The 18,023-nt window shown below is 48.9% G+C and overlaps 3 protein-coding genes across 3 annotated transcripts; 2 read left to right on the top strand and 1 right to left on the bottom strand.

Annotated features, from left to right (window-relative positions):
• The first annotated feature begins 201 nt into the window (after positions 1-201).
• LOC113147454 lies at positions 202-2,497 on the top strand. Its single transcript, XM_026338095.1, has 2 exons — positions 202-487; positions 1,158-2,497. The coding sequence occupies exons 1-2, from the start codon at positions 202-204 to the stop codon at positions 2,495-2,497; spliced, it is 1,626 nt and encodes a 541-aa protein (XP_026193880.1).
• A 611-nt stretch (positions 2,498-3,108) lies between these two features.
• Positions 3,109-7,373, top strand: LOC34622752. Its single transcript, XM_026338094.1, has 5 exons — positions 3,109-3,148; positions 4,401-5,375; positions 5,530-6,161; positions 6,812-6,963; positions 7,229-7,373. Exons 1-5 carry the CDS (start codon positions 3,109-3,111, stop codon positions 7,371-7,373), a joined length of 1,944 nt encoding a protein of 647 aa, XP_026193879.1.
• A 1,919-nt stretch (positions 7,374-9,292) lies between these two features.
• On the bottom strand, positions 9,293-14,092 carry LOC34622753 (nucleolar GTP-binding protein 1). The gene is made up of 12 exons (XM_026338133.1): positions 14,066-14,092; positions 13,544-13,741; positions 13,062-13,224; positions 12,454-12,689; positions 11,899-11,988; positions 11,389-11,581; positions 10,942-11,249; positions 10,688-10,775; positions 10,344-10,516; positions 10,102-10,227; positions 9,875-9,971; positions 9,293-9,657 (listed from the first exon to the last, which is right to left on the bottom strand). Exons 1-12 carry the CDS (start codon positions 14,090-14,092, stop codon positions 9,293-9,295), a joined length of 2,064 nt encoding a protein of 687 aa, XP_026193918.1.
• Between the last annotated feature and the right edge of the window lie 3,931 nt (positions 14,093-18,023).

Below are 18,023 nucleotides of genomic sequence, written 5' to 3'. Positions count from 1 at the left end.
CATGTCAGCACCTTAACAGGGATTCTAACGTAGCTCGTCACTATCATCCTTCGTTTTCCTCTCGACTTTTTCGTATGCGCAAACTAACAACTTCCGGGCACTGAGACGCTCTTCATCCGTTCCTTCCTCACGCAGTTTCTGTAGTGTAGCAGGCATGCCACAGTACCGTCCGAAGGCCCCATGAAGTCCTCTGGATACTCAATGCTCTCCAGGGTCCCTCAGGGTCCCCCTGGGCCTCACAGCTGTAAAAGTTACGCAGATGAGGGAACTTGGAGTCGAGAAGGATTGGAATGGAGGAAGAATACGGAGGACACCGATGCCCGGATGTTTGTTCCCCAGAGCAGCTGCCTGCGTTTGTCTCAGTCCATGTGCTGGCGCAGCGGCGGCATCATCCTGCAGAGCCACGCAACTAGCACTAGGGTCATCTGTGCTAATCCACAACAAGCAGCCGCACCACAGGTATGCTTTTGTTCCGTCCTTATCGCCAGTTTTATTGAATAGGGGGAACGCCGTTAGGGTGGGAATGTGCACCGAGCTCCACTGCTTCAACCTTAAAGGGTCTGTGGACTGCAATGCGCAGCGTAGCCACTGGAATGATTCGCGGAAGAACAGCTACCATGAAGGCTTTGAGACGTCTAACCGTAGCAGCATGACGCAGCCCAGAGGGCGACAAAATCCACGAGGGGGTAGCCAGGAGCCAACAGGGTGCCCAATGCCTGGTCCTCGTGTCGACTCAGCCTCTCTGTTGAACGGGCACGTCGCGTGTGTCAGGTCCCCCGGGCCTGAGGTGCGCTACATGCAGGTTTTCCGAAAAGTGGAAGTTGTACAGCCAGACGGTTCTGCAATGCATCGAAGCCGCAGCAGGAGGAGCACTGTTAGCAGTAGCAATTCGAATAGTAGTACATCAGGAACTAAACCTATCGCCTTTTTCACCGGGCCCCAGGTTACTGAGAGTGAGCAGTAGAGTCAGCTACGCGTCCTTTAAGTTCCCTCCAGTGTGTATTCCGTGGCTACCTCCCATTTTTGGTGGCGAAGTCCTTTAATGTGTTTAGGGGAGCGTACCCGGAAGATACCTTCTAAGTAGCGGGTGACAAAAGTAGACATTCCTTTTCCCACGATTCTTTCGGGCCTGCTAAGTGCGCATATGAACTCTGCAGGTCTGCATTCTCGAAATTTGAGCTCAAAATCGGCCTTAGCCGCTCCAGAGTCCCCCTATAGGAAACCTGGGTGCTCCCCAGGCTTGAAGGACGCAGCTGCAGGTTGGCAAGGCTCTCTTCTTCGGCCCCAACAGCACAGGGAAGTTGTTAAACGCACTATGCGCATTGCATCTGGGAGCAGTGGAAAGGAACTTTTCTTGGGGTCCCCTACCACACCAGTTGCTGATACCTTGAATGGGTTTCTCTCCACCTCAAGCTTAACAAATCAGACCAAAGGAATGCCTGGCCTTGTGCGCCACAAGAGTGCGGGACCACCAGCCAGGCTGGCCTCTGTTCGGACTTTGAAGGGCCCTTGTCTTAGAGTTCAGCCTCTCAGACAGGAAAAAGAGCAAGCTAAATGCCCACCAGTGGCCAAAAACGTAGTTGTGCGCCCTCCGAACAACAGATCTGAGCGTGCGGCCTCCTCTGCAGCAAGCGGTGGTTTGAGGGTATCCACCGCTTCCTCATCTGCCGAGGGACATAGCGCATCAAATTCTCGAGGTAAAGCTCCAAAACACAGTGCTTCCGATAATATGGATTACTCTGAGGACGGCACCTCTAATAGTAGCAACAGAGGGGGACCAGGGGAATACTCTTCCTCCCTTCCCACTTCAGGGGCAAAGGAGAGTAGGAGCTTGTCCCTAACCAGTGAATCTATGTGGGAACGAACTAAGGGGCCTCGAATAATGAGCACAACTGAGGCATATTTTGGCAGAGTCCCCCGGGCCCCAATAGATATACAGCGCTTGGGCTTGCGAAAACCCCAGGGAGGATCTGTGACTAAAAGCTCTCAGGGGGGGTTTGAGTTATCGGATCCGGAGGTTCACGAGCGCTTTCAAATTGCTCGCAAGAGTACGAAGATTTTAGTAAATGGGGCTTTGCAGGAGAAGGAGTCCCCCGAGTCCTTCAAGAGCAACTCTGAGGGAGAGAGGCGGAAAAGCGATGTGATGCTTGCTGCTGAAGGCAGGGAAGCACCACGGAAGAAGAATAGGAGGACTAAGGAGAAAACTGACAATATACGAAAGCATCATGACACTCTGGGGAACAGCTCACGAAACGCAGAGGCCACAGCTGCAATGCGCGCCATGTCAGCAGCGGCAGCCTCAGCTGCGGCAGCAGCAGAAGCACGGTTAGCAACTGCAGGGCCACTCCCAGCCTGGCGCCAGAAACAGCAGCAGCTGCAGCAAAAAACCAAGAAGTCCTTATTTCTCCACCGGGGCATCAGCTTCCCGATTTCACTCTTCGCCAAAGTCAAGGCAAAGTTTAGCAGATTCAAGTCAGACAAGTCAGACTCACGTTAGACATCTATGGCACTATGTCTCCCAATTTTGGGTACAGAGAGAGGCATGCTTCGTGCGTGGTGTCTGCACTCATGCTGATTTGCCTTGTTTGCTACCATGTATCTATTGTCTCTTTTTATAAACCAGTGAATGTATATAAATCCCTGAAAATGGTGCGAAACTCCGTATAATGGATTTCTTTCTTTAGAGCTCAAGACCGTTTGACAATAAGCGGAAGATGGCTATGGGATGGAGATAGGGCGAATACTTGTTTCCCTGAGCGCCTTTCCTACCTTTGTGTGCTTAGCACTGCACCCAGTTACCCCCTTTAACATGAAATGATACGGGAGAATCTAGACAGGGGAGCAAACGAATGGTTACTGGACGTTTACATCACAAACATTACTGTGGTTACATGCAGCTTCAGCATTCATGAAGGGGAAGGTGGATGTTCATGTCTACCTATTGGCAAATAGGGGTTTTCTGCGAAGTTCAAAGGCTTAATTGTAGTTTAATACATATACTTAAAATGCAATACCACTTGCACCTCCATCCAGCCCTCCAGCTCTGGTGCCCCGCAAAATTGCATTGGAGCATGCAATATCGCAAGAAAGAGAGAAGTCGCATCAAGTATGAATGTTGCAGCTGCTACTATCTGTGCAGCGGTTGCAGGTGAGTAGAACGTTCTTAGGCAATAAAGTAAAGCTACTTAGGATTCGATATCCCTGCAATTATTTGTTCGATGCTATCGCTAGGGAACATCCAGACCCTCATACAGTCTATAGTTCGCTCAAGTTAAGCATATTTTCTATGCAAGTTGCAACGAGGGACACAGATGGAGTTATAGTTTATTCCTGAACAGCAACCACAACAGGCTGGAGACAGTGGACTCAGTCCCTGAGTCAAGATCTATAATGAATAAAAGAAAAACGACGCGCATTTTTAGCTAAATTTCTCCCGATTAACATATATAGTGAAGAAGACGCATGACAGTGCATCCTCACTTTCTAGTGCTTGGCTCGGACATTTAACGTTCCGGACACTGGACCAATGTCTAGTTCTCAAGTAGTAAGTTTCGTCAGACAAATGAAGAAAGGTTCAATATGCACATTTTACTCGTTAGTAGTGCCCCCATGAAATTCATTAGCAGCGCTTGGAGATTATTATTTAGGACAAAAGCGGGCTGCGCTGGCCGTTCTTCTTAAATTGATGCGACAAGGAGTTGAGATACCCGATCCCCCCCAAAGGAAAGAAAGGAAGAAGTAGTAAGGGGCATAACAAAATTGGATGAATAGCAAGCAAAATCCATTGTGGAGAAAGCTGGATGCTATTTTGCGGAAAATTCAGCCGCAGCCCTCTTAATGCGACTGTAGTGCCTACCAGGTAGTGATGCGCTCCATGGACGCTAATAATGCACTGCTGTCCTGGGAACCCATTTCAATTTCTGATAATAACAAACCTCCTGTACCTTATGACTCCTCTTTTTGTCCTGTGGAGGCCTAATAATTAATCATTGTTGTTTCTCTCTTGTGCCTTGCACAATCTGACCTGGGCCGACTCCTACCATTGCTCTCATGTCTGCTTGTATCGCCCTGTTCTCTTTCCTCTTCTCCCTCTTGAGGAAAGAACAAACGAGCATGACTCTTTATCCTATCTGAAACTGTATTGGCTGGTTCCCCACTCGCCAAAGCAGCCGAAGGCTTTTCCTATGCATGCCGTGTGCTGTTATTCCGATTCCTCCCCTTCTCCTCATAGAAGAGAAGCACCACTATGAGGACATACCCAGTATCTGTGGGCGTTCTTATTGCATCGTGCAGACCCTTGAGCTTTTGGGGGGCAGGGCAATATATGCAGCATTTGCGCCAGCAGTATGTGCATCGTCCTTGTAGCTCCCTTATTCTTTTCTCTCTCCTATTTTTCTCAGTTGTTGCCGGCACCGTGTTTCAAAATGTGGCCGCCATAAATACCAAGGGCACGACAGTGGTGATAGATGCTGGCAGTACAGGCACCCGGCTGTATGTATACACGTATTCGTATGGTTCCCCTGAGGACAGGGCTCCTCGTCGTTTGCAGGTAGATGTGCCTGCGCTTGCGACTAAGAGGATGAGCCCAGGGATAGCAGCGTTTGCGGATGAGGCGCTCTTGGGAGGCGTACGGGGTGCGACGGGGGAAGAGACATTTGAAGAAGAGAAGGAAGGGGCGTCGTTGCCTCCGCTGGACAGTGCGCTTAGTGGGGAGCAGTTTCACAGCGATTTAACACCGTGTAAAACATTTCAAGGATATATGCACAGGCTGAAGCGGGCGGCCCTTGAGGCCCTACCTACTTGGTCGGACAGAAGCCGATCCCTTATTCTCTTCCGGGGCACCGCAGGCGTGAGGGCCCTTCCCGAAGATAAGAAAGAGGCTCTGATGCAGGATATCTGCCATACCCTCGAGCATTGGGGGCTTTGGTACATAAAAGGTACTTCGTGTGGAGTTCTTTCAGGACATGAAGAGGGGGTCCTGGGCTGGCTTGCACTCAATCAGCTGCTAGGCCGCATGCAGGGGGACCTCGCTATGGTGCGGCTTGTAAGCAAAGGGAGTCTCCAGAAGAGTCCTCTGGAAAAAGACGTCAAACCAGCGGTCCAGAATGCAGAGACTGCTGCTATGATTGAAATGGGGGGGGCGTCGGCGCAGGTGGTATTCGAGCTGCCACAGTCTGCGCTAAAAGACGAGGATCTAGTTGCAGCAGCGGCGGCTGCAACGGCATTAGCTACAGCCGGAGTATCCAATGCCCACACGCCTAATGCAGGAACGCGAAGTTCTTTTCTGTATCCGTTAGAGGGCCATGAGGACATTAAGGTACTGAAGCTCCGTGGGCAGACTATTCTGCTCTTCACCAGAAGCTACTTGGGGCTCGGTAAGCTGAAAACTATGGCTATTCACACTCTGCTCAGATAGAGGAAGACAGGCGCAGAGGTAATAGATAAGGCCCTGCGTCTGGCTACACTGCAGTGAGTAAGAGAGAGGACACAGCATCTAGTGTGCTGGATTTTCTCTCTGCGTACTTTCAGGTCGGCAGCTGGCACTTGTGCGGGTTACAGTGCGCAGTCTTCGCCTGCATTATGAGCAGCACATATCGCATTTGCACAAGCATCACCGTTTGTATCCCTTCCCCTCTTCTCCGCTACTGAAGGAGGAAGCTGCGGCCTGGACTACGGAGGGCCTCTCCGGTGCGCCGCTGCTTCCGTCTGCCCCTCAGTACGAGGCGCCTCTTCCTTGTTTTCCAGCAGATGTCAGGCTATCTATTGACCTCAATAGCAGTCACTTCGTATTCGATGAATTTCTACACCACGATGCAGATACAACAGACGCGGAGCAGGAGCAGGGGTCCAACGATAGGTCCCTATCCGGAGGAAAGGAGTCTTCTGTGTGTGGACAGGGCGCAGCCTCTGGTAGGGTGGACAAAAGGAGAGCTTGCGTCATACGAACAACAGATGCAGATGGAGGTGAGGCTACTCCTTCAGCTGCCTCGCCGACTCCACTGGCTCATATAAACCCTCCTCATGCAGCTACCTGGGAGAAAGTTATGGCCAGCTCAGATGTGGAGGCGATAAAGGCGGAATCCTTGGATGAAGCAGAGAGAATTAGGCGGAAAAGGATTACAAGGGCCAGAGGGATAGCAGATTTTGAAGGATGCCGCAAGGTAGAAGGATGAAGTCTTTTGCGCAACGTACCGAAGTGTTCGTACGACTGTACATTTGTAGAGCACGGCATCGATTTACATTCCCTCAGCCTAATTGTTGCGTTTTGAATATCGTCGTACGGGAGAACTGGTGTCTCCTACGGCCAATTCAGAGGGCGTTCGGCAATGTCTCGCTGTCCCCTAAGCTTACCCCCTTTGCCTCAATGTTTTGCCATCAATTCCCCTCACCTCCGGATGCATTTTGTCGTGTTTGCGAACTATTTTCTTCTGTTCGTTATCCAGATTGGCGTATGCGATTGCTGAGCGCCGCTATGTGTCTCGACAGCATGGACCCCTGTACGTTACCTCAACCTTGTTGCTTCTGCCTCTCCTGCGCTGCAGGATGTATCTTCGTCCTGGGAAGATCATGAAGCGCTTCCGTTTGAGCTGCCTCCAGATATGCAACTGTACGGAACCGAAAATTTTTTCCACTTTAACGAAGTGAGATCAAAAGAAACAAGATACATATTTATACACTTCACTCCTGGCGTATCCTCTTCCCTCCCGTTTGTTGATTATTTTTTCTTTGAACTTCTCCGCTGCCTTTGTTTTAATTTCGCCCTTACCCCTGTCTTCACCTTTTATCCGGCACTCACTGTTCCTCTGCTCAGTACGTCATCCAATCGCCGTCACGGCCTTCCTTCTCCATCGCATCCTTCCGTCGCAGCGCCGCCTCTTTGTGTGCCTTAAAGAACGTCAAGGATGTGCTGAAAAGGATTCACCCCTCAGCAGCAACCGAAAAAGCACAAACCGGTTGTTTCGGGTTGGCCACCATTCAATTCCCATTCTTTCCCTGTTGCTACTACCGCTATGTTTTGGTGTTCGGTTGGTGGTTTGTGGAGCATCCCGCTCTAGCACCGCAAAGAATGTCTATTTTATTCCTTTTAACACAAAAAGTAGCTGCTTTGTTTTTGCCCTCTGAGGAAGGGTATGGCTGCATTTCTTCCCCCCTGCAGAGTCCGATATATTTAGAGTGAAAATGCAAAGTTCATGGACCAACATCGTGCTCGTTTTTATCTTCGTTCCAGGCTGGTGCTGATGGCACAGTTCTTAGAAGACATTCTCCGACTAGAGGCAGAGAGAGAGTTGCTCGCAGTGAACGAAGTAAGGAGAGGAGCATTGGAATGGAGCGGGAGGGCAGGCGTGCGAAGGGACAGAGGGGATGATCAATAAGCAGAACGTAAAGCACAACGGAAGCAGGATCTCGTTTAGTGTCTGTACCCCTCTCCTCTGTTGTCGATTTCTCAGGTGGAGGGCAATGAGGTCTCTTGGACCACAGGCATTTTGTTTGTGCTTCTACCAGATATCTTAGATAGGGAGCTTTTAAACGAAAATGGGCTTGCCGCCTCTCATGACGAGCTTTGAGGTGCACAGTTGCTAGCTGTGATGTGAATCCGCAGCTTCGGCCAACAAGGCTAGCGTATCTGTTACTCTCCTTGCTGCTCCTGGTGCCGCTTTTGCAATCACTAGCGCGTACCAAGCAGTATGCATATATGCAAGCTTTGTTCGTCATATGCGGGACACTTTATTTCATGCCGATTTCCGTTTATTACTCAGCATCTTCACCTACAGCTTGTTCCCCCAGTCTTTTCGCATTGAAGTAGTTATACATAGTGTAACCAAAGAAGGCCTTATGGCTTTCTAGGCTTTAGCCGAAGCCCCGAGGATAGGCATTGTAGGCAAAGTCATAGAACCATTGGGGAACTAACCAGTTGGCCAGTGGTCATCAGATGCCCTGTGCAGCCTAACTAGACGGCTAGCCTAACAGCAGGCTAGCCCACTAATCCAACTAAAGATCCATGAGCGTCTTTCGTCTTTATAAAGGGACCCCTTACTCTTATCTCTTCCCTTTTTTTCCTTAGGGGAGCCTTTTACGATGCCCTCGAGTTGACTGCTGTTGCATCTGCTGCAGCAGGCTACGTGCACCCGGCCTTGCTGGCGAGATACGAAGACGTGGAGAGTGGGGGCTTTTCTTCCTTTTAATTCCTGCTGCCAGTGAAATACAAGATAGTTCACCTACTGCGTGATCCCTAGGCCGCAAGCAATAAGCTCTAGGTTAGAGTCACGTCATCCCATTATGTCGTGTGCCCCTTTGAACCGTGGGTCAATCGTATAGCTATGATTCCCTAAGCCGCAACAACTCAATTCTGGAGCACACAAATCATAACAGCAAGTCCCTGATTTTGATCTTGTGCCTGCATCTTGCATTCTGCTTGAGTTGCTTCGCGGCATTAATTGTTTCAGAGCCCCTGAGCATCATTGTTTTGGCTCCCACCTGCTGTTGCACACTAGAGGAAGCGATAGACTCATTTTGCCATCAAAAAGTGCGTGTGGACTTTAGAAGAGACGCACATCTAGCGGGGGTGCTCTCTCTGGTTGTATATACGCACATGAATCAACGCTGACAGCATGGGAGGCAGAACCACATGACGAGGACAGAAAGGAGAGAGAGAAGTAGACTCAATGAGCAATAAGCGATGGCGATACGGAAAGCAAGAGGCATTAACACATAGATCCAATATTTAATACACGCTCGTGCAGATTCATTTTCTGGGTGTATCTATAGGGCCTCCCGCTTTGCGAGACGTCCCAAGTCTTGTGGCTAGGAAACATACTCTTCAGCATTGAAGCAGTTTTTTATCCCAAAAGTTTACACTGAAATCTTATTGAATAACATGCTGCATATTTCCAGATCAGCATAAGTGCCACTCGAGAAAAGCTGCTACGCAAAGTGGGCCCCAGCCAAAAGAGGAAGCATGAGGAACAGACAAACTACAAGGGCGAGGAAGTGAAGCGGGGTGCCAGCTAGAGAAGCCAAATAATCCTAATAGACTGTGAAATACTGTAAGCCCAGGTGACAGAGATATCCCCGTTCCCTTCCTCATGCGCCTTCCTCATGCACTGGAGAAAGGCAGCCCTTTGAACTTTGAATTTCGGGCCACTGAGACACCTCTCCGCGCGTACGCATCCCAACGAAAACACAAATCATCATTACGGATTGAGGTCCAAGGGGTCTTTCTTTGTCGACCATTGTAAGCCCGCTTGTAGCTCAGCATGAAGCCTATTGCCCCGGTTTGCATACCACTGGCACCTTATCTGCTGTGTGTCTTGCCAATACCCCTCTTCCCGGACATCATCCATTTGACCTTCTTAACCTGAATAAACCTGTCACTTTCTCCTGCAGTTCCTCGGAGCTTTCTATCAACGCTTCGTTTGAGCTGCATCGCCTTCTCTTTAGAAAGGCCACCTAGTCGTTTCTTCTGGCCCAGAACCACAGCAGACGTAAGCCGGGCGTCTTCTTCTTCTTCTCCGCCACTAGGAACTCCCCCAAGAGTCCCGTCGTTGTGGGTGGTGGCTTCGCGCTTCCTTGCTGAATCTGCAACTGAACGCGAGCGGGTGAGACGGCGTATCTTTGTGCGGAGGCGCTGACGCTGCTCTGCATCCTCTTCCAACGGCTCTGCCTCACCCGTATGACCACGGCGTGGTTCTGAGGGCACAATGATGACAAATGAGGCGAAACGCAATTGCAGCACTCCATCATCCGTCTACCCAGGGATCGTTAACACACAAGCTAGTACCTACCGTGCGCACATGACAATTTTAATGCTTTCCCACTACCTGCCTAGCCCCCTCCATGTTCCCATCTCTTCCTTCCCTTCACTGCCCTGCGTTACCTCTGTCCATGTCCCTGCCCCTCTTCCTGTTGCTCTCTGCTGTCGGATTGATCGACTCTTCCTGAAGAGCCCGCCGCGCCTCCTCCAGTTGCCGTTTCTAAAGGAAAACAGACCGATGCGGACAACCATAAAATTATTTGCTTCGATGTTAACAGTAGGGGCCTTTTAGGAAAAGCGGCAGACAAATCATACCACAGCTCCAAAAACCCTCCATTTATATCCCTCACCGTCTTTTTGAGGAGGCGTGGTCCGTTCTTCTTCTTCCTTAGCTTCGCCTCCATCCGCTTGTGGCTAATGCCGCGGTGCAGGCGGCTCAGCTTGGCTCGCACCGATTGCAGCCTCGTCAGCTGATCCTGCATAAAAAACACGACACTGCGGGAAGCATATGGCTTTAAATAAAAAAGCACGTTTTTGAGCACATTATGAAGGGTAGACACGTAGATGGAAATAGCCTTTCAGAAAAACCCACTTGGATTTCATCCTGCTGCTCGAGTTCCTTCTGCAAGAGCTCCTCTTCCTCCCTTTCAAGGGCTTGCAATTTTTGTTCGATCTCCGGGTCAACGAAATCCATGACGTTCTTGCCATCAAAAATCTCAGGGACAACATCGTACCGCCAGTCCTCGTTCGCAAGGATATGCTTTTCTGAAAATCCATTTAAAGCCACCCACAAGCAAAACGAACTCCATACGGGGAACGGGCAGAAGAGATTCTACGTGGGGGTGCAGTCGTTTCGCAGCGAAAAGGGGAAATAGCGAGTGTGGCAGATAGATGCATCGGGAGACATGATGCACAGCTGTTGCCTGGGATACTTACTACGCAAGTCGTAGCTATACACCCCAGGGCCTCCTTCCTCCTCCTCAATGTCCCTCTCTAGCCGCTGCTTCGGCGGCAGAAGTCCTTGCTGTGGCAACTCACATATGACACAATGGAAACAATCCCTTTATATAATCCTCTCGGAAGCCCTCAAGGAGGCGGCAGCGACAACCATCTCCTCAGCACCGTGTGCTGGCCTCAATTTATTGCGATAATCATGCCCACAGGCGGCCCGCTACGGGCCCATTGCTTGCCTTCTTTAGCTCCAGTTCCCGCAAGACGCTCTCCGGGATATGTGGTTGCCGTGGCTGCTGCACACTGGAAACATGAAGCATTGCTGCTGCAGGCCCCTTGACTCCAAGAGCAGCAGTAGCAGCAGCAGACGCCAAGGGAGTACTTCCTGTGGCTGCTGCTACAGCTGCTGCTGCGGGATCTGCTGAAGCCACAGCGGCTGCTTTCCGCATCATCCTTTGCTGCAGCAGCAGCTCGCAGGCCAGATTCTTAGCCTCGTCCAGGCCGTCACCAGTTAGGGTCGACGTAGCCGAAAGCGACACGTCTGCTTCTGCAGCAGCAGAAAGACACAAACACAATCCAACCCGTCAACACACTTCCGCCTGCCTAGAACGGAAAGAAAAGGCGAATGATACCGGCCTAAGGCCTACAGGCTGTAGTCCAGAGTCTATAAATGTGCGATTCCGCACCAGTCTCAAGCTGCTTGAGGAGCTGTTTTGCATCGAGCTCAAGGTCTTCAGGTTTCACTTTGTCAGTCTTGTTGAGGATAACAACTTTTGGCTTGTTCTTGAATAGTACGTGAATGCTTTTGAAGAGCGCCACTTGCTGGGCCACCGAATAGCCGCATTCTTCACTCACGTCAATCACAAATAACACTACGCACTGCAGAAACAGAAAAATGCAGAAAACAGACAATATTTACAAAACAGGCAAGACATGTATTCCAGAGAGACGCAATAATGAGAAGAGATTCCGCTGGCTCATTACGGCTTCATGCATCAGTAAAAGAAAATACCCAGAATATCCGCAATTGCTGCAGCCTGTGCACGGGGGGTTGTGGCCCTCCACAAACGAATGCCCATTCCAGGAATATATACCATTAGGCCCTTGTGCAAAACCAGGCATGAACTAGAGGAGAAAGAGAGGTTTAGCGCTGCGTTCCCCTAATATGGGTTCAGCCAGAAGGCAGATGAACTTACGTGAAGGTGGGTGAGGGCTGCAATTGCGAGCATCTCGATCAAATTTCTCTCCTCCAGAGGATGATCTAAAATCCCTGGAGTGTCTATTATCTGCAGAAACCACAAACAGAGACGCATGGAACGGTAAATACACTTAACAGCTACGATCATCACCCTCACGCCCTTCCCCCGCTTCACCGTGTACACCACAAAGGCACCCACCGAACACAGGAAGCATGTGAAGAAACTCGCGCATTACCCAATCCCCTCAGGTAACCGAAGAGGCAGAAAATTCATGGAAGGAGACAGCAACCAAGAGACTATTACAGCTACACTGCGGTTCTAGGCACCCCGCGGACTAAACAACGGCCCACCACACCATGGTCAACACAAGATGAAACATATAAGAATGGCAAAACACAGGGATAGAGCAACATGAAAAACAACATCTAGGGGTGAACAATCACATACCCATCTCAACCACCGAAGAACACATTACTAGGAGCAGGGACTACGGAATTTGTGCCTGTCACCCAGCGGATCATAAAGCTTAGTGCAAACTCCAACATGCTGTACCTGCCATCGTGTGTAGAGATGATCAAAGTGCCCGACAAACAGACTTTTCGTGGTGAACGCAAAGGGTTGCACCTCCACATTTGCGTTACTCAGGCGATTGACAAAAGAGCTTTTCCCCACATTCGGGAAGCCAGCAAGCAGTAATGTACGGGCTGAAGTTTGTATAACCGGCAGCCGCTGCAGATGCATGCGCACTTCTTCCAAATACTCAAATACTTTAGACAGTTTCTTCACAACTGTAACACAGCAGCACAAGAAAGCGCAGGAAAACGCGAAAATGCAGGCGAAAATACGTAGTATAAACATATAGTAATAAGAACGAAGAAATGTCCTTCCTCATATGCTTAGTGATCAACCTAGCGTGTGTGAAATACGCAAATAGAGAACTGCTACTGAGTTTCCCACACTACAAGTGCTGTTTATCCATCGCCTCGCATGATCCTCATTCGTATATTCTGGATGCCGCATCCAGCTTTCCTGTCTTCTCAGTCAATCCTGGCAGTACACGTTATGAATGCATGCTTTCAGTGCAGCATTTGCCACGAGTGCTTAGAAAAACAAAGACCACATACCCGTGCAATATCTCCCGAAGGCGGCAGTCTTCAAGCTCTTCGATTTGTAAAGGGAATCTGAGTACTTGGACAGGGTGATATATTCCTTGCTAATTCGCTCTATTCTGTTGATGCAAGCTGCCACCTGCCCGAGGGCCAACTTGTAGTGATCTCGGTCGTAGAGAATGTTCAGTAGATCCCCATAAAAAGGGTGCACGCTCTGATCAGGCGGAACAAATCGTGGGGGGCACAGTCGAGTCGCAAAGTTACAAATTTGTATACACCTAAGTAGATGATCTCACTGAGTAAGACCTGCCCCTGGAGTAAAAAACTACCAAAACTCGACTGAAGGCACTCTTAAAAGCCTCCCATGAAAGCCGGAGGCAAGTATGAATAACGATAGCCTTCAAACGCCAGTAGGGGCGTAAACTACTGAATTTTTCAAGGAAGAAAGAATCTAACGAAGTAATAAATACAGTCTGGTCACACTGATCAAAAAAGTAGCGCTTGCTGATGCGGTGAGGTGTCCGGGGCCTTACATCGAGTTTGGGGAACAAAACGATGATGGCTTTAAGCTTCTCGATGAAGAATTGGGCGCATGTCTTGATCTTCCGGATGTAGAATTTCTTAATGACATTGATGTTGCTCCGCTTATGTATTTCTGTTGGAGTCTTCCTCTGTGTCTTAGAAAGGCAAACATCTATGAGGGATGCCGCCGTTAGCACGGGCGGCAGATCCTGAAACATGAGAGAAATAAAGCGCATTATTGAACTCTCGACACATCATGTGCTGGATACTATGCCATCTAACGTTCTCTTGCTCAATAGAAGCCAGGCGTTACCTCACAAACTTACATACGCATGGCGCTGGGAGGAAAGAGTCACATGGTATTGGTTCCCCACAACGTCGTTGACGCTGTGGGATGCCCTACTTTATCGTATTCCAGACCCATAAAAAGAGAGTAAGCCTTATTGCCATCAACAAGAAAATCAATTGCCGCGTGCAGCAATGGTGTTCCTGGCCCCAGGCTACAAGGGGACATTCAGTAGTCTGTCGCTCACCTTGACCTTTAAGCCACCGAGATCCATCGCTACTCAGTTGTATTTAGACCCGCGGAGATGCAATTTGTTGATTTGGGGGATAATCAGACTTCTCGTCTTTCCTTGATTCTGTGGGGAGGCCCCCCTTCCGCCCCTCAGAATCCGTCTGCAGTCGGTCCACAGGAGAGAGCACGGAGCACCGCAAGCTTTTTAAACTGTTCCTTTTTCATTAATGAAAAAAGATAACAGTGGAATCTTTGTATATAGTAGACTTTAGCAATGCCTTTAGCGGAAAGCGGGTGGGGCTGCATACATTTGTTTTCAAAGCTTCCATTGCCTAAAACTGTACCGGTCATGCTAAAACTAAATGCAGGTTCAGTTTTAAGTTTTACATGTCATTTTATTGGAAAATGCGGCTTGGGGCAATTCACTTATAGGGTTCCTCTGCACAATAAAGCCGCATCGGTGCTGTTTGTGCCCTCGCTTCAAGCATTTTTTGAATATCTGTACTGAAACGTGTATCCTCCCACATTCAGTTTTCATTTTTCTACCAATTATTTTGGGCAGAGATGCTTTTTGCTTCGCTAGTTGGTTTTTTCTCCACTGGCTAGGGGGATGTTGAGCAGTGCAGCGAGCTGTTCGTAAAAAACCGTTATAATCGTAAAAGTTGCTGCACCTCCGCCTGGTCACACGCTTCAAATTAATTTTTCTTGTCTAGTCTATAGTAATCCTGTGGGGTATGCCTATCTGAGATGCATTCATTGGTGGACTGAAAGAGCCGATTCGTGCAATGTCAGGGCCCGAGCGTCTAGGAGACCTGAATTGGCCAGAATAACTCAGTATTGCAGCATATGAGCTAATTCGAGTGCTCACTATGCTCAGTCACTCTCATTTTGAAGAGCATGAACGCTGGTTTTTTGCCATCTTTACTGGGCACGCCTTACTTATTCATTGTCTTGGTCCGTCGTACGTATTTACGATTTGCTTGCGCATAGCCTGCATGAGTTAAATTGGTCGTCTTTTTTAATTCACACAAAAGTTGATCATATTTTTGAGCTATTATGCTGTGTGTATACGGGCTTTTTAAAATAAGTGCAACCAAGCGTGACTTCTTAACGTATATACACTGTGCAGCAACGTATGCCTCTTCTGCCGTCCTTCTGCTAGTGCATAAGCCCTGTGGGGTGAGGAGAAGAGAAGAAGGGTGAGCTTTTTAAAAGACAGGATATACTTGAAATACATGTTTTCGTAGATTGTAAAGGTGAAAGGGATCCATGTAGCGCCCTTACAAATAAGGTTGCATCTGGTTGCGCCACATAGTGTGACACCCCACTGTACTGCTCATAAAGTCGCAGCGAATGTGGTAAGCTAGCACAGTTCAGAAGGATACTTCTATTGCGTAGATTCAGAAAACATCCGGAATATACTTATTTGAACGCACGTTCGCAGGCGTTCGGGAAACGGTTTCCTGGAAGTGTGGACGTTAATAGGGGTGTTATGGCTCTTAAGGGGTTGTACGCCGGCTTGCGCGTGGCTGGGAAAATTACTTTTATGATAGTGGGTACAAAAGTTGATGCGACTCCTGCGAAAGTGCATAAATGCCTACGGATACGCAAAGCGGTGTAGGCCCAACGCCCATCACATACAATACGCCTTAATTGCGGAAAACAATGCTGCAAACGCACCTGCACCTACCTTCTTGGCAGGTGCTAGCGCTATAGAAGCACTAGCGCTAAAATTACTACGGCATATGCGTGCAGTGGTCTAAAAACTATAACACCATTAGCGCCTTTTGCGCAGTTGAAGACACAGTCTAAGGATTAAAACCTAAGGCTGTAGAGACCCTCTATCGGTCCGTCTGAGGTATCTGTACAAAAACAAACTCCAAAGTCAATGCAAACGATAGAATATTGTCGAGTGTTTTCCAAATGAAGGGACATGGACAGAGAGATTGCCCGTACTTGCACTCTCCATGCAGTCCAACTTTTAACGCCTGAGCACCTAATGCACGCGCAGACACCATTGCGTCTTCTTGTACCGAGTCAATGCTACTCCGCAACAGATGAGATACAGGAACCGACAAGCGAACTAGTTAATTCCCTACTGATTCGTACTCAAATTTGCCTAGAATATTAGCAAATGTGGATGGATCTCCAGGCCTGCTAGACTTGCTCTCTGTTCCATTTCAGAACACACACTTTCGTGTTTTGTAGGGACCAGCTACGTCTAGGACAGCGGATGAGTTCTCGCCCTACTCCACTATTAATGAGGGCAGCAACAAGAAAAGCAGTGCAAAAAAGGGTAAGTATGTGACTTATCTACCAACGGGATGCTGAGGGGAAGAAGGACCGACATACTAGGCAGCAACGCACGAGGAACCACGCCAAAATGACCACGGTGGCGGGGTGGCTCGATGTTGGCGGAGAGCTGAAGTTTCGAGTGTCCTGCTACGAGAAAAAAGCAAGTAAAATGTGCAAACAGCATCGAAGTGTGCACTAAGGTCACATTGTCATGGTGCATGGTGTGGCAATATCTACTCGCAAAAACAACCTATGCATGCAGGGTAGTCGATTTCCACACCCCGAAAAAAGGCACTCGCAAGTATGTAGGGACAGAGTACCTGAGGCTGCATTTACATTGGTCTCACCATAGAGGATACCCTAACAGCAGTTATAAAAAATTATGCCAGTAAAGCGCATAGATGAGGGTAGGTATTTATTTCCGGAGAAGGAGAAATTCTAACAAGCGCTAGGAGAGCCGTCGTGGCAGAGACTTAAATAAATCGAGGCGCAAACTCTTCGGCAGGCAGCAAATTTTGCAACTGCTCTTTCCTCAGCCACGACGGTTGGCATCTTTCATGCAATTTCACCTGAAACTGCCGTCCGGCAATTATCGGCGCTCAACAGTTCTAGAGTGCAGCACTTTTACAGTTTGATTTCCTGTGGAGCATTCACCACCAAATAGGTCTCTTACCTGATCGGCAAAGTCCGCGAATTATCCGGAGGGCTGTAGAACATTTAAAAGCGGCAGTATCATTTGTCAACTTCTGTTACTCTTCAAGTAACAGTTCAGGCCAAGTCCCTAAAAAACGTTGCCTGCCCACTGAGACGAGATGCATGCTCAGACTTGTCTACTTTAGTTGTGCTGTTGAAACGCCCGCAGGAAGACCCTGCCTCACTTTGTTGGTGCACTGTCTACCCTAATCACCGGAAACGACATGAGCATCGTTGAAAAGACCAGCAGTTGCTTCTTCCTAGCGCTTCTGAGCACAGTAATTACAACAATGTGCACCTGTGTCAGCATATGCGCCTTCCACTGGTTTCCAAATGACATAATCTGAATGCTTGATGATGCTTGGGTCCAGCCTAGGAGTCACGGACCATGCTGATGGGACCGAAATCCGTTTTCAAGTGGCAGTAGACCGCCGAGCATCTAGCTGCTGTAGCCTTGCCAGTCCTTGCATTCTGTAACCCATACCAGCTGTATGTCTCAGGGTTCGTGCTTACAAGTAAAATGACCGACTGCACTTTTGCGGTGTCTCCTCATATATCAGGTCCACTCCTCACCTATTATCAGGTAAGGCTAGCAGTTCTAAGCCACTGATGCAAACTCGGATCAGCGCACAATTGACTCGTGCTGACTGTACATTCGCAACTTTCTCGTGTGCGACCTCTTTTGCTGCTCACAGACGGCGTCGAGGGCTTTCTGCCTTCCTTATGCGCCTTTAATGACCCTGTTCTTGCTTGGCACAGTCCATTTGTTCAAGTCCTTTGACTTTATGATTAGATTGCCTTTCTGATGCATACTATACGATTTCCCACAAAAATAACAAATGTGTTGTTGGATAGTGCCGTGGATTGCTCAGAATTACGGGTTCCCATTGGCCTTGTTTCTCGTTTACCTTACACTGTAGACTAGGGTCAGATGACACAGCCCTGATATCCATCCGGTCTAAGTCCTAAATTGACTCTTCGCTTTC

The sequence above is a fragment of the Cyclospora cayetanensis genome, unplaced genomic scaffold, assembly GCF_002999335.1.
Source record: "Cyclospora cayetanensis isolate NF1_C8 unplaced genomic scaffold, CcayRef3 CcayRef3_contig_23, whole genome shotgun sequence".
NCBI classification, from domain to species: Eukaryota; Apicomplexa; class Conoidasida; order Eucoccidiorida; family Eimeriidae; genus Cyclospora; species Cyclospora cayetanensis.
The sequence above is the reverse complement of the archived record's forward strand: the minus strand, read 5'-3'. Positions and strand labels throughout refer to the sequence as shown.